The 15940-nt window shown below is 41.8% G+C and overlaps 1 protein-coding gene across 1 annotated transcript; it reads right to left on the bottom strand.

Annotated features, from left to right (window-relative positions):
• Positions 1–865: 865 nt before the first annotated feature.
• Positions 866–15715, bottom strand: GFRAL (GDNF family receptor alpha like). The gene is made up of 10 exons (XM_033145373.1): positions 15694–15715; positions 11833–11967; positions 8908–9054; positions 7345–7743; positions 5389–5439; positions 4648–4978; positions 3360–3613; positions 2693–2788; positions 2337–2418; positions 866–1244 (listed from the first exon to the last, which is right to left on the bottom strand). The coding sequence occupies exons 1-10, from the start codon at positions 15713–15715 to the stop codon at positions 1163–1165; spliced, it is 1599 nt and encodes a 532-aa protein (XP_033001264.1). The 3' UTR covers positions 866–1162.
• Positions 15716–15940: the final 225 nt, after the last annotated feature.

The following is a 15940-nucleotide window of genomic DNA, read 5'->3' as shown; positions in this document are numbered from 1 at the left end:
TTGTAACAAGCAAAAAAATAAGAAAAGGCCATATTACAATCCTAGCAGGAGACAGAGCAGATTTGTAGTGCTTTCGCGAAATAGCATCTCAAACGAAGAACTGCAAAGGGTCAGTAAAATTAGCCTAGCCATATGAAGACCACAGTGGTACCACTCCTTTCCATGCCACTAGTATGATGTAAGAAGGTGACTTGGGCCACCCAAAAGGACCCTCATGCCATGGTTTACAGTATTTGCATGCCAGCATAAAACCTTTGGAATTGCATTACCAGGGGGAAGTTGCTGCTGCGTCTCTCAAATTTCCTTGTGGTGCAGGAAGCAGCAGGGTTGCAGCGGCCCCTGTGCCAGAAGTGTAACACAAGTCCTGGGATTTGGGTTTTAGCATTTGCATTCCAACTACAATGTGATACACATGCAGGGCTAATGCACGTGTGGGCTGGGCCTCAAATGTAGGTATTTGTGTGTTTTTGGCGTTTGGTAAGTTTCGCAACTAGTTTTTCTGTGCATTGGACTAAAATGTGACCTGCTCTCTCAGCTTAGAGCTGCAAACATGAGCAAATAAGAAATGCGATCTGGCAAAATACTATTTTGTATATTAATGGATCATAGACTTCGCCACAGCAAAGAGTTAAAAACCCTCATAGGTATTACTAAACTAGGGCCTGGAACTGGGGTTTGTGACAGGAATGAAAGGGCATTTTCAATATGCCGTGGCCATCTCAAAAGCAATACAAGTACACCATAACGTTGTCCCCTGTCCATGAGAATTTCTCTGACATTCTCTCTTCCCTGTGATAATTTTCAAATGCAATTTCTTTCCTCACTAACTGCTAGAGAATGGTTGGGGGAAAAATGGAGAGGAAATTTTCAACACAGTGGTATGGCAAACACTGGGCTGGAAACATGCCATGGCCAAACATGTCACCCTGTAGTATATCTTATGTCTCAATCTTAAATTTAACACATCAACACAGTAGTGAGGCAAATAAAGCAATTACAACTCCAGTGGTGTCCTCTCCTGTAGTAAGTTGCCCAGTGTTTGCTGAAGTGGAACAGCAGTATTACAGGCCATGTGTTCTCTGAAGAGAAATTTCATGGCATATGTGCACCAGGTTGGCTAATGAGAAGAGCCTGAAATAGCATTATCGACGCAGTTGGTGATCTACAGTTGTCGAGGCATCATGAGCTTCTCGGATAAATGGGCTGGCGAAACAGTCTTGGCCTGATACACAGTTGTGCAAGCTCTGAAAACAAACACATGTGTGTTGCATTAACATCATTCTCTTTACCCATGAAACACGAGCGATGCAATCTACTTGACCGAAATCAATAGCCATTATCACTTGCTGTGTAAATGTTGGGCATGACCCAATCACAGTTAAGCACTTTGAGCTCCCTTTGATTCCCAGAAGAAAGTTAAACATACAGCCTGTCATTGAAATATATTCACTGAACATTAACTGGATGGTTCGCCTTCTGTTTCAGGGCAGCTGGAGTCTTTTAGGTCATAAATTGTAAGTGTTCCTCCTTAACTGCTGTTTTATTTTATTTTATTTTTTAAAGTGTGGAAAATGGTTGTTTCTGCTGAGGGCCACTTTTTCTGTCAGGGCTACATGCTTATGGTGGGTGGGGCCCAAGCCATGAATGGGTGGAGCTTGAAGGATTGCATAAATGCCACCCAATTTTTCTCTCTTGCATGGGTGTGGCTGGCGGAGGGGGGGGGTAAAGGGCAGCTGTCCCCCCAATCATGTAAGTAAATAAAAATACTTAACTAAAAGTAGAAATAATCAGAATATTTGAACTAGAAATGCTTGCTGAGGTCACTTGGATGATGTTGTGCCATATTCTAGCGATGCAGTTGGCAACCCAACTGAGCGATAGGCATGGCTTCCACAAACTGACCAATCACATTGCAGATAGCTTGGTTCTGGAACAGAATAGGTAGGTGTCCTGCCCTCACCCCCAACATAAATCCTGGCTACACCCATGTTCTCTTGCATTCCACACGGGGGGACGACGATGACTGTATTATGGTTCTGAACTTTATTTTACAGTATAAAATAACACTTTTTCCTGAATTTGATATTACAATTTGACTCAGCACATACTGCCTTATCTGATACACACAGTACACAAATCATTTCATTTCTCATTCAGTTCATGTACATTCCTCATGTGTCTTTTCTGTTTTACTGGCAATTGTGAAACTCTCCGTTTGTCTTGGAACGAAACAGAAAAGGGTTCCGCAGGATTCAGAAGCCACACACTATGGAAACGGGACATTCTCACACATTTCCTGCAAAGCCCTGCAGTCCCCACACAAACATTGCAATTACCTGGTCTTTAACAAAGTCAGCAGGATTATCGCCAGCACCAAGATTATGCAAGAGGTGTATATCATTATAACGATTGTGTCTGCTGAAAATTAAATTATGGAAACAGAATTAAAACATTGATCAAAGAGTATTTGATGCAGTCACTATAGTACAAATTAAAACCAAATATTCACTCCTCGGCTTAATAATAATATTAAAAAGTTTGGTTTGATTCCTTTCCTTCACCCCTTGATTGGTGTGGGGTTTTTTTTGTTTTTGTTTTTGTTCTGTGGGAGCCTATGGCTCTCATAACATCGTGACTCTCCAATGACCTTGATGGGAGCTTTTCTGTTCTTTTTTAAAAAAGCCAAACTTACTGTAAAATGAAGACCGTTCTCCAGTTACAGGAAGTATTTTTCCAGGTAGAACAATACGTGATGAGTAAAGGTCAGCTTTTCCACCTGATATCTGAGCTGTGAATAGAAGAGGATATAAAAAGAGAGCCATTGTGTGAAGGCCAGCAGGGCCTGCAACAAAACGCTGGATTGTGAAGTGCTTCTGTCCAGGATTCCACCCCGTCATCTGGGCCCTTTTCCAGGATACTTCATTCCACCTCCTCTCAGTTTTCTGTCTCTGTGCCCACTGCCCCAACAGCCAGCCAGTAAGTTGTGCGAACTGAGCATCTTCAGTCCCCATTGGGTAATTAAAAAAACCACAAACTCTTGTAGAGTTGTTTTCCCCTTAATTTTTTTGTGTACTTCTGCAATTCTTGGGAATCCTATAAACCTGCTGATGCCTTGCTTTTGTGTGTGCCTGGTGCCAATTTTGCTAGAATTCCCATTTTATCATAAGGTCACTAAAAAAGGGAATCTTCTTTTTTCCCTGTTAGCAGATGAAGCAAACTTTAAGTTGCAAATGGTTAACCGGTTGACTCATTCATTCGTTACCACATAATGGGACCTCCTGGCAAAGGTACAAGGCAAATCGTAAGGCCTGGGCAGGTTGGTTAAGGGAGAGGAGCTCCTTCGGGTTAGTTCAACTTACTGAAGCATGATTTGCTGTGGAGGATATGATGGAACCACTTGCATGCAGTCTGCTTAACCAGTGGCGTTGTGTCACAGGTACATTCAACTCCTCGAAGGACAGACCCCCACATTCCGACATAAGCAGCTCGGCACTCATCACTGTCAGAACACATCAGATCATTTGCATCCAAAGATTCGAAACAAGCTTTATCTTCAAGGCATTGTCGGGCGAAGGGTTTTAAACACTTAGATGTAAATGCTTCATACTTGGCCCTGTGGAAAGAGAAATGTGTATGCATTTTATTCTCCCTGGTATTCCCTTTCATGTGTACTTTAGGGAGAGCTGAAGGATAGATTAGCAAATAACAAAATGAAAGAAAAATGAAGAATTTCTTATAAGTGACAAAACAAGGAACATCTAGCTTGGACATGTTCATACCCTAAAGCCTCATACTCTAAATGGGGAGCACTGTTTGGGAAGTTGAAGCTGGGGAGGTGGGGTTAACATCCCCCCCCCCATGTGCTATGGTCCTTGAAATCAAAGATAAGCAAGAGACATTGCTGGGTGAATGACACATAGCAAGCACAAGCTATAACTTGACCCCTAACTCTGCTCTCAATGCAAGCTTAGAACTTTTACACCTTGAATGATCCTGTCTGCTACTGGTGGCCCAGTGCTGTAATCTCCTATGGCTTTATTTGCCTGCAGTGTTTTCAGTGTTAATCTGTATGCACCTCTATGTTAAATTATGCATATTGATTATTTTTACATCTGTGTGGATGTGCTCATGTGCTTTAGCATTAGAGTTATGTCATTGGAGAGGCAACAGGAACAGCAGGAGAGGTATCAGCAGCAGGGAAGAGTATATCAGCCTTCTGAAGCTCCTGCTAAGATCCCAAATCCTTTACTCCTCTCAGCATCTCCATGACCAGGATGAAAATACTATTAAAAAGCACCAAGTCCCATGCCCAGCCTTGTGGGTAACAGTCTTAAAGTGCATTATCTGCCGGTTAGATGACCTTGCAGTGATTGGATTATAGGGCACACATTCAAGAACTGTTAAAATGTACATGTGCTGCAAAAGATCTATATGAATTTCCTGAATGACAGAGATGGCCAGGAGGAAGGCTTAAATCACAGAAAACCCCTCTTACAACTTTTTCTTGTGGTGTAGGTTGGAAAGCAAACATTATTTGCTACATTGTGAATGAGCAAATAAATAAGAGATCATCTTGGGCTCTTTGTGCATTTTTATATTAAACACACATGTGCCAGTCGTCAACCAAAAATGTGTATTTCCACTTACCAGCAGATCTCATTTCTTTGGCATGTGTCAATTACACCGAGGCATGAAGGAGCTGGGACCATATTGACTCCACACAGTGTGCCATGAAGGAATCCCTTGGCTTGGTGGCAGTTTTCATCTGACGGTATGCAATCACAAAATGTCAACACCAGGGCTATGTTCAAAGGCATGTTTTCATAGAAGGACCGCAGAGCGGATTGGCATCGATTCCAGTTGCACTGTGTTGCATTAGCTTGGCAGGCTTGAAGGTAGCGAGATAGTTGTCTGTTACAGACTCCGTCATTGACACAGTCCACTTTGACTTGGAAGCAGGAGCGCAGGTGTTTGTATTCTGAGGAAATAGCAAAGTCATTGCAAGACGATAGGGATAGTGGTACGAGGAGTGATTTTGTGAGCACAACAGTTCTCAAACTCTCCCTTGAATTTGTGACATGGCGGTCACTCTACCATAGGCAACCCATTTCTATTTTGCATTTTCTGGAAAAAACCCACACACATTCATTCTATCATACATTGGGGTGGTGAACTTCAGGCCCGGGGGCTTAATATGGCCCTCCAGACCTCTCAGTTTAGCCCTTGTAACTTTCCCTAGGCCTTCACTCTTTCCAGCTCTTGCAATGAGCTTGCAGTGGCTCATTCTGCATGGGGTCAGGAAGCTGCATTACTCATCATTTATGTGGGCCACATAGTTGAAATTGATACAGGGTATAGAAACATTTTAAAAAGTAGGCTAATGTTTACCATAGTTTGAAAGAGACGATGTCTTCCACTGTGATTTTATTTTCAGGTGATCTACAACGAAGGAGATACATATTATAAAGCTTACATGTTGTAAGTCAATTGTAGATTTGAAATGGAAGCAGCAGTTTGCAATGAAACACAACGTTAAGAAAAAAAATGACGATCAGGTTATTTGATTGCCTTTAGCAGAGGCATTCTTAGTTTAGAGCAAAGGTGGGGAATCATGTGGTGCTCTAGATGTTGTTTGACTCCAACTTCCATCAACCCCAATAGCCAAAGACAACAGAAGTTGTAGCCCAACAAAATTGGCGTGTGGAGCACAGAGTAACATCAACCTTACCTTTTCACCAGGCTTGGTGTCAGTAATCAGTAAATTCAGACAGCTGATAGGACCCATGGATGGGGAAGGGTCCTCCATAGACTGCAGACACCAGACTGTTACCTGCTAGTTTCTGCTGGTAGCAGCAAAGATGATCTCACTACCATCTTTTTTCATCTTGTTTGCATGGTCAGATGAGGCCTTTTATCCTTCATTTTTAAAGGCTAAACACTTCTGAGCATTGCCACTGGGATGGGTGGGAACTGTAGCTTGCTATAGCTCCTGATTCAGTGAACAGGGCAGGAGAATAGATGCAGACAATATGAATTTAAAGCGATGTCTGACATTGACTCACATGCACTGATTGCATAATGCAACAGCTGCAAGTGCTGGGACAAGTGTTGTTCATGTCAATTGCTGACTTCTGCACCTGCTGTTTCCTCTCAGCATTTACACATCAGCTTCAATTTTATCTGAATTGCCTAGAAGAAATCCAAACATAGGAATAACAACATATCTGAGTAAATGATGTTTGAGTTACAGTGAGCTACAGCGACGTGGAATTAAAAGAAAAACAGAGGGAAAGCAAATAACTCTCTGTCTCTGGGATTAGGTACACAGTCAAGATTCAATGGTTATTTGAGGAGGTATCTGACTGAGACAACAACCATTATCTATAAAAAGAATGGATTGATGCAAGAACATGAGAAAAGCCCTTCTGCATTGGGCCAAAGACCAATCTGTTCCTGCAATCTGTTCTATCCATGACCAACCAGCTGCCTATGGCATACCCTCCAAGTGTCCCGATTTTCCAGGGACAGTCCCAGAGTTACAGCAGCCATCCTGGTTTCTGATTTGACCCCAGAATGTCCAGGTTTTCCCTTTTCCTTCCCTCCGCATCTTGGAGAGCAATTTAAAGTGCTGGAGAGATCAGACTAACCCCTTGTCCTTTTTTGGAAACAGGAACCTTGGGTGCGTGTTTGTGTGTCTGTAGGTGCAAAAATAGAGTCCTGTTTATACCGAAAATAAAATGCCTGCACCAAATGAGGGAAGCTGGCATACAAAGCCCTTCCTATAATTTTGAAGGAAAATGTAACCAATCCACTTGGTTACATCCTTCAACACTGGAGGTGGAACATAGACTTCACGGCTAGTAGCTCCTGATCTTCCTACTGTATCTTCCATGGATGTATCTACTCCTGTCCAAGTTAGTGGCCATCAGTACATCTCTTGTAGGATTCTAGGGTGTTTCCTGCCACATTGTGTTTGATCCTGTATGGAAGACCTTGAGAACAATGCAGCAGAAGTTAGTTGTGATGCCACACCTTGACACATATTTGCACAGAAGCAAGTCACGTCGATTTCAACAGTCCAGTCTTATGCATGACAACCTGTAAGCAATGCACACAGAGTTCACTGGGACTCCATATAAGCATGATAGTTTTTGGCTTGAATTTGTGGGCAGTGGTGTCAACAGGGAGAACCCCAACCCAACCCACCACCAGTTTTTCTGCATTTTTTTTTAAATTAAAATGTAAAAAGTGGCGCTTTGTGCCACAACACCTATTCATTTCAAGGTTGCTAGGAACAGTATCTTTGATCTGGTGTTATTGAAGAGATCACTCTTCATCATTTACCTGCATCAAAGCCTGTATAGGTTTCCTCCTGAATGGCAGAGGCTTGATATTCCTGGGTGTATTGTACACATGTGTTGTTAAATATATGCTTCCATATTTTAGTACATCTTTTATGCAGTGGTTCTGGGCATATGCAGCTCCCCAGGACTGTTCTCCTTAACTCCTTCCATGCTGCGAGGCATTGCTGTACCACCATACGGAGGCTACAGTTTGCTACTTTGGTTCTGCACATTCTCTGGAATTTCTTGTACTGCAAGAAACAGGTGCCATCTCCTCGGCATATTTCCTTTGCAACTGCGCAGTCGGTTCCTAACATGCCTGTGTGCACCGTCTCTTGCAATTTTGTCTGTGGCAGGAATCCTAACTGGACATCTGTGCTCGAGTAAAGCTTCGATTTCCCTGTGCAAAAGAGAATTTGTGCGCAAAATCAGTTGGCTAGATCATGCTCGTAGCTGCATCTTTCAAATGCAATCAGGCTGACTGTAAAAACTGATAAGCAAAGGAGCAGCTACATGAATTGTGTTTTGTAAATACTTCCCCCCCCATGATTATTTGGGATGGTACCAGGGCCACCCCAAGATATTTTGCTGCCTGTAGTGAAGGATGATATTTACAAAAAGCCAACTAAACTGGAAATTGAATCTGACTTTTGACACTGTTCTCCGCACTGCACCTGAAGAAAGCAGGCTAGCTATGGGAGTGCATGACTGGACATGCAAAACACACAGCTCTGTCCATACTGCACTTATCAGCATATGCTGCCTGAGGTGAATGCCTCACTCTGCCTATTTGTAAGGCTGATCCAGGATAGAACCTCTACAGCAGTACCCAAGGTTGGTATTAATGCCTCATGGAGTGCTCTTAGCTCTCACTTTTTCTTCTTTCAGACATTAATTTAAGACTAGTCTTTTCCTCTCTGCTTTTTTATGTTAATCAAGGTGGTAGCTATAGTCCATAACCTTGTCGTTTTGCAGGGTTCATTGCTGGTCTTAAATGGTTGATGAATTGGCTTGGGATCCTAAGGGAAGTTCATGGAAGGGGTTCCCCACCCTTCCTCTCCCCTCTTGTAGCTGCCTGTGCCCCCCTGAAAAGCTGACAAGTGGGTGGAGTGTGTGTGGGTTTCTTGGGGAGAAGGGAATCACCCACTAGTTTTGTCTGGATTTGAATTGTATTTTATTTTGGACTTTGGGGACTACTATAATTACTTAGAAAAGCCATAGTCTCCCAATTAGATGCCAAAGATCCATGTAATATTTGAATCTGATATTTTGTCAAAGCTAAACCTTTAAGCCACAATGAACATAAGAGCATAACAAGAGCTCTGCTGCATCAGGCCAAAGATCTTTCTAGCCCAGCATCCTTCTTCCCCCAGTGGTAACCAGATGCCTATTTCCATCATGCAAGCAAGACATGACCTCTCCCTCAATCATTCCCAGCAAATGGCTGAGAACCTCTGGTCCTCGAGGTACCATACAGCTCCCATTTCTAGCAGCTGTTGATAGCCTTATCAGGGCCATGATTACACTGCATTATATTGTTCTAGAGAAGAAAACAATCTGTTACCTTTATTCCTGAAACATTGCTTGCCAAGCAACGTCGTGCTGCAGTTATTGTTCGTGCAGGTGCAATCTTTAAATTCTGGGAACTGGTCAACTAAGAACTTGACTGTTTTATTACAGTTGGTTGAATCTTTTACTGTGTAGTTGTTGCCTGGATTTCAAACACAAGAATGAGTCTTAATACTTTCATTAACGTTGTTTTATTTATTTATTTATTTATTTTATTTACTGCCTTTTCAACTAACTTTTACTCAGAGTAGACCCACTGAAATGAATGGACCTGATCAGTCATGGGCATTCACTTCAATGGGTGTAGTGGGAGTAAACATTGTGACCCAATATAAACTACGGTATGAAGTAGTTTGTATGAAAGGAATCCCATAGCACCTTAAAGGCTTGAAATTCGAGTGGCTCAAAAGTTTTCATGGACTAGGTACCATTTCACGGGATGAAGTCATCTGTAGTCTATGAAACCCTAGACCACCACAAAATAAGAACACTCCAACAGAACACGTGCCTGTGAGTACATACATGTAGATGCCCCCAGTTTCTTTTTTCAAAGTTAAAATCCTATTGATTCAACCCCACACTCCACCTCTGGGCTAGCATATTCCTTGGGTGTAGCTTTTAAGAAAGGGCTCTCTGCATGTTCAGTCCTGTCTGCTGAACTGGAAAGCGGAACGATGTATATGTGCTTCTTCTGTGGATGATCAAACACACTCTCCATTAAGTATTTTCTCAACAGTTTCCAATCATCATTAAATGTGCCTGTGTGTATCTAAGAGGGATTACTTAAAAAAAAAGTTGCTGCACTGTTACCTGAAGCGTGGAATATTCTGATTGCTGATTTTTTTTTTTTTTACTCTCACGTTTTCAGACCATTTTACTATGTGACTACTGATGGCAAACACATGAAGTGGTGGTTTCTCACTCAGAATACCCATGTCATGGACACCAACCTGATAGATGCTGTTTCATACTGCATCACTTGCTTTGTGGCCTGTTGGTTGCATTTGGAAAGGATGCAAAATGTACTTGCTCATCAAAATAAGAAAGGGACATTTTAGCTTTTGCTTTTTTTTTTAAGACCCAGAGACTTGTTGAAAATATGTGCCAACCCCCCCACCCCACCCCATCTTTTCACTTTTTGTGTTAACATCTGGCCTCCAGGAGAAAGATCAGCAGCTACTGAGAATTCAGTTATCAAAGTCACAAGACTTTCATATAATCTGTGCATGTTTAGGACATGTGCTAAAATGGTGTACATTTCTTTTACAAGTTTCATGAGGCTGATTCAGTCTGTTGATTCAGCTGCTCAATTAAAACGCCAGAATTTCATTTATGTAGGAGTTGGATTTAAAAAAAAAAAAAAGTTTCCTGTTATTGTTGAGTAGATGAACTCTTAGCAACGTAGATTCATTCAAATGAAAAGTATGAGATTTCCCCTTTGTTTATATTATATTGTAGATACTACTTCTTTGGGGATTTAGTGTAGATTCTATTAACTTCAAATTGGCTGTATATCTTTGCCTAACACCTAAGTCTGACACACTATAGGTTATATCTGTCAGTACGTGTAAGGAAATTGTCCAGAAGAACATCAAGGAGCTATATTCTGGGGTGGGGATGGGGAAAGATGGAGTCTCAAATGTATTGCTGAACTTAAGGTGCAACCCATAGGATCAGAGCCACGGATCCTCATCCTAAAAACACTTAGATTTCCCCCCCATTTTATGACAAAGTAATTATGTATGATCTCACTCTGTTACAAAACTTTTTATTCCAAACCACTGCAAACAAATGGCCCCTCCAGATAGTCTATTTGTTAAACATTCATTATTCTTTGTGCTCATGATGTTATCAGGGCAATTATATGCATTACTTGGAAACCATTTCTGCCAGCTAAAGTTTTGCAGGCTCAGTTTGATTTGCAATAGGTGCATGTCTTGTAGTTTCCCGCTGAAATTCTGTATTCCGTTTGCCTCCTTTTATAAATTTCCCAGCTACAGGTGTCTCCCCACTTACCCACGTGACTGTGTCTATACGTGTGTTGCTGGGAAATAAATCAATGTAAACTGCAAAAAGGTGCAAAAAGGCAAAAATGGCTCAAAAAGAGCTGGAAAACCACTAGCAATCCCAGGAGCCTATGCACCGACCTTTGAGGCCTGTGGAAATTGAGAATGAAGGTTTTGGAGGGAGCTATTGTAGTGGAATTGGGTGGACCTTGAAACAAAGCAGAGTGTTTTTACGGTTTTTTTTGGGGGGGTGTGTGTTTCCAGAGGTTTAGAGGGAGTTTACAGGTTTTTTAAATGGTGTTCCCCATGATATGTGATTTCATGTTTACACATAACCCCTGCTTAACTGGGGAGACGCCTGTATTCACAAAATGTATAGGGAATGCTTCAACAACTCCCCCCCCCCCCATGGAAACGCATCCCTGGGGCTATTTGCACACCTTTGTCCACCCCTCCCCACCCCTGAACATTTTTTTGTATGATCAGAATTAGCCCACGTGCAATGGAGTTTTCTCCTTAGTAACTGTATTTAAGACTCCAGTCCCTATTTTCATTGAGTATGTACTCAGTTGCAAAGAGTAGAGTTTAGCAACCTGCCCCAGCAATCCATTGTGTAAGCAGAGCTCCGCACGCATGTGCACCTCTCAGTCTTTCACATTAATTTCAATGAATATGGAATTAGCCATGGAAGGGTGCGTTTCTATGGAATGCTCCCTCCATTTAAGTGTGTGGTGATGATGCCCACCTCCATAGGGGTACGGGAAATGAACTCTCCTACCGCCTTTCTGAGAAAAGGTGAAATGAAGAATTCCCTTGCAAAATTCAGTTCAGTGTTCATTTTAATGGAAGCTGATTAGACAAGGAATGCTGCTTCTCTGAAATCACAGAGCAATCTATGGCTTCTCCGTAGTTACCTGAAATGCAACAAACTTCTTCAAGCAAAGCCCAGACACTTTCACATCCATTTCCTGCAGCTTCACATCTCTCTCTCAGCTCTTGGCATTTGGAGGTCTGGAAAGCAGTTGCATGCATGGAATGGAGTACCAGCACTGCAAAACAGATAATATAATCTTGGTGTAAGCATGGGATCCTTTGCATTTCTAACCCAATGTTTTATTGTAGAGAGCATAGAAGGGTACAGGGGTGGCCAACTTCCAAGAGACTGCGATTTACTCACAGAGTTAAAAACTGGCAGTGATCTACCCCCTTTTGGGGGGTTCAGGTCAAAGTTGTTGAGCTTTTCTTTTTAGGAAGGAAAGCCCTGTTTTTTGGGGTTCACGTACAAGTTGTTGAGCTTCTTTAGGGAGGAGGAAAGTGACATTGAGCTTGTGTTAGGAAGGAAAGCCCTGTTTTTGGTGGGTCAGGTCATTTTAGGGGTGGAGGGCAAAGATGTTGAGTTTTTTTAGGGGAGCCAAAGTTTTTTAGCTTCTTTGGGGGGAGCCACTGATCTACCAGTGATCTACCACAGACGTCCAGTGATCTACCAGTAGATCACTATCTACCTGTTGGACATGCCTGGTATAGGAGATACACAAGGTAACCCATGCTGAATTTCAGATACCCCTGTTTAGATCCATCAGGGAACAAGGAACTCTGTCTTTTTTTCTAAGCAGACTAAGCTCTCTTCTCTTTAACCTTTGGCAAGTGTTTCTCCATTCTGTGCTTTGCTGCAATCGCCATTGCACTTGCTGCAGTCTCAGCTTCACTATTTCTAAGGGAGGTTCTAGAGCAAACTTTTAATCTCAAGACTTTAAAAACTATATAGTGCATGTTGTGTGTGTGTGTGTGTGCATAATTAGTTTCGTTTATTTTTTTTTTAAAAAAAAACATTTCACAGGACTTTTCAATACAGGGAAAAATGACATAGTATGGTAACAGGCTATCAAGAATTAAGAAAAAAATAAATGTCAATATATGATAAGACACATATACAGAATACACACACACACACACACACACACACACACACACACACACAGAGCCTGGGGCTGATCGTAAGGTTGGCAGTTCAAACCCCCGTGACAGGGTGAGCTCCCGTTGTTCGGTCCCAGCTCCTGCCCACCTAGCAGTTCGAAAGCACATCAAAGTGCAAGTAGATAAATAGGTACCACTCTGGTGGGAAGTTAAACGGTGTTTCCGTGCACTGCTCTGGTTCTCCAGAAGCAGCTTAGTCATGCTGGCCACATGACCCAGAAGCTGTCTGCAAACAAACGCCAGCTCCCTTGGCCTACAGTGAGATGAGTGCGCAACCCCAGAGTCGTCCGCAACTGGACCTAATGGTCAGGGGTACCTTTACACACACACACACACACACACACACACACACACACATATGCATGTGTTGTTATTTTGTATACATCCAAGCTAACTTGCATAGAGCACAGGTTCTAACATGAGCATATATAATCCATTGCACAGACAGCACTCAAACAATGGGACTTGGAGTGCTGGGGTGCAGGGCTATGAGCTATTCCATCAGGCAACAGCAGCAGGGGAGAAGGGAAGCAGGCTTAGCTGAGAAGCCAGCAGTTCCATCTGACTTCCTCACTCTCTCAGCTGTCATCTTGCAATTGCAGCTTCATCAGGAATCAACAAAGACAGCTGTGTGAAATGGATCTCTTCCTCAGAAGATTAAATAAGTAAAAATAATGGGATTGAAAAAAGTTGGTTTTATGGGAACATCTTATTCTTGTTCTGCAGCTTCCTATAGGCCTGCTTCTCTGTTCTTCCTCTCACCTACCTACCTACCTCAAGCCAAAGGGAAAAGTCAACAGTAGTAACAATAGCTTTTCTACTCAGCAAACAAGGATGTGTTTGTTTAAACAAAACCTCCCTTTTTCATATCTACTTGATAAGTTACCTTTCATAATACCTTTAGGGTGATCTGCTACTGTACTGCTTACAGACTGGAACGGGTCATCACTCAAGCCTAAATGCATTGGCTAGGTGTCACTCTTGGCAATAAATGAAATAAAATTAAATATGCACCACCATAGAGATAGCATTTTAGTGTGAAGCTGGCACCTGCTCTTCAACAGCTTGCTCTTTTCCAGCCATGCCAGGAGTGGATGAAGAATGTTCCAATCACACATTGCCTCTGAGAACAAGAAAGCCACATGACTCATGAAGCATCAACAGTCACGAGCATTTAAAGGATAAGCCATGTTCCACTAGTAACTAGTAACCTTGGGCACAAAAGAAGAAGCAACACACTGCTAAAGAGACAGAACAGAATGGGTTGAGTCAGACAAACAGTTTTGCCTCCCAGTACACAACACATTCCCACTGGCAATAGAAGTCTGAATGAAGTTTTGCTCTGCAATATGGTTGTGGAGACTGGACAGCCATGTGGTCCTTCAGTCATTACATTTTCTTAGTAACGCAAATGTCATTTTAATTGGGGATGAAGTCTGGCTATCTGACTCAATGATACCTTGGGCAATAGATATTGGTCATAATATAGATGTGGAAGCATGGGAACAATTGTGGAATATGGATATAAAATTTACAGCATGCTATGGTCTAAGGGAGATCTTAACGAAAACGATATATCGATGGTGCCTAACACCGAGTAAATTGGCAAAAATGTATAAATCCAAATCAAAGAAGTGCTGGAAATGTAAAGAGAAATAAGGTTTCTTTTTATCACGTATGGTGGTCTTGTAGTAAGGTTAAAGCTTACTGGGAAATGATATATAATTGGAAAAAGATGTTTAAATAACATTTGTAAAAAGACCAGAACCTTCCTTTTGGGAAGTATAGGGACAGAACTACCCAAACTGTATAGAAATTTATTCATGGCAAGAATGTTACTGGCCCAAAATGGAAAGAAGAAAAAATCTCAGCAAAAGAAGATGGATACAAAAACTTATGGAATATGCAGAAATGGTGAAACTTACTGGGGGGGGGGGGGGAGAGAAATCAAGATAACAGACTTTTTATAAAATAATGGAAATGGTTTATTGAATGTTTATAATAAACTGTAAACAGATAAGAACATTGGCAGGATTATTGTAATAACCTGCAGTTTTTGAGTATATATTAAAGTAGAGGAATAAATGAGCAAATTAAGTTAATTTGGATATGCAGAAAATATTAAAAATAAATTTAAGGAACTGCAAAAGAGAGGGAAGGAATCAAGTTTTGAATCTTAAAATGATTGTAAAATTATTGAAGTGTATAAAATTGAATAATAAATAATAATAATAATAATAATATATAATGTAGTAGTAGTAGTAGTATCTGGCTATCTGAATCTACTGAACAAAATTGCTCATGCTCTCCTCACAACAGACATTATGATATCATATTCATTTCTTCAATTTTAATTATTAAATTTCTATTCGCCCTCCATCTGAGGATCACAGAGCTCTAAATTAGCACATTGCATATATATATAGATATATATATATATATATATATAATACACACAAAGAAAATGAAGTTCTAAAAGCAAACAAAGCAGCTGCCATTTCAACAAGTTTATTATGTTTGAATAGGAGAGGAGCAGAGAAGGAGGAAAATAAAGTTTAACTTATAGCAATTGTGTGCGTACAAAGTCTAGCCTTTATATTGCATACAATAGGAGGGAACAGTCCAATAAGTGGCAGGGACCATATGCACTGTGCAATGCTGTGCCCTCCAACAGGCAGCTGAGACTGCAGTCCTATAGGCACACTTAATTCAGAACAAGCCCCAGGGAACACAGTGCGACTTACTTCAGAGTCAGCGTGCGTAGGATTGGGTTCCACGAGGAAGAACTCTGGAGGACTTACCCAGCAACAGAATGGAGTTCATCGCGCAAGGCGGTCCTGAGCTATTGATGCTGAACACAGTAAGCTGCAGGTTGACGCCTGATGCTCTCTGAAATCTCAAAACCTCCGAGTCGTTTCAGCACCATGCCGCGCTGGACAGCTCTCACCCGGCTGCGTGCGATTGGTCCACCTTGGCGCTGAAAGAGTGATCCCGTTCTGGTGGGACTCCCCTCCCTGCTCTTGCTTGCTTTAAGTATCCCAGAGAGAT

Source organism: Lacerta agilis, chromosome 3 (genome assembly GCF_009819535.1).
Source record: "Lacerta agilis isolate rLacAgi1 chromosome 3, rLacAgi1.pri, whole genome shotgun sequence".
Taxonomy (NCBI): Eukaryota; Metazoa; Chordata; class Lepidosauria; order Squamata; family Lacertidae; genus Lacerta; species Lacerta agilis.
This window is presented reverse-complemented; position numbering and strand designations above follow the sequence as displayed.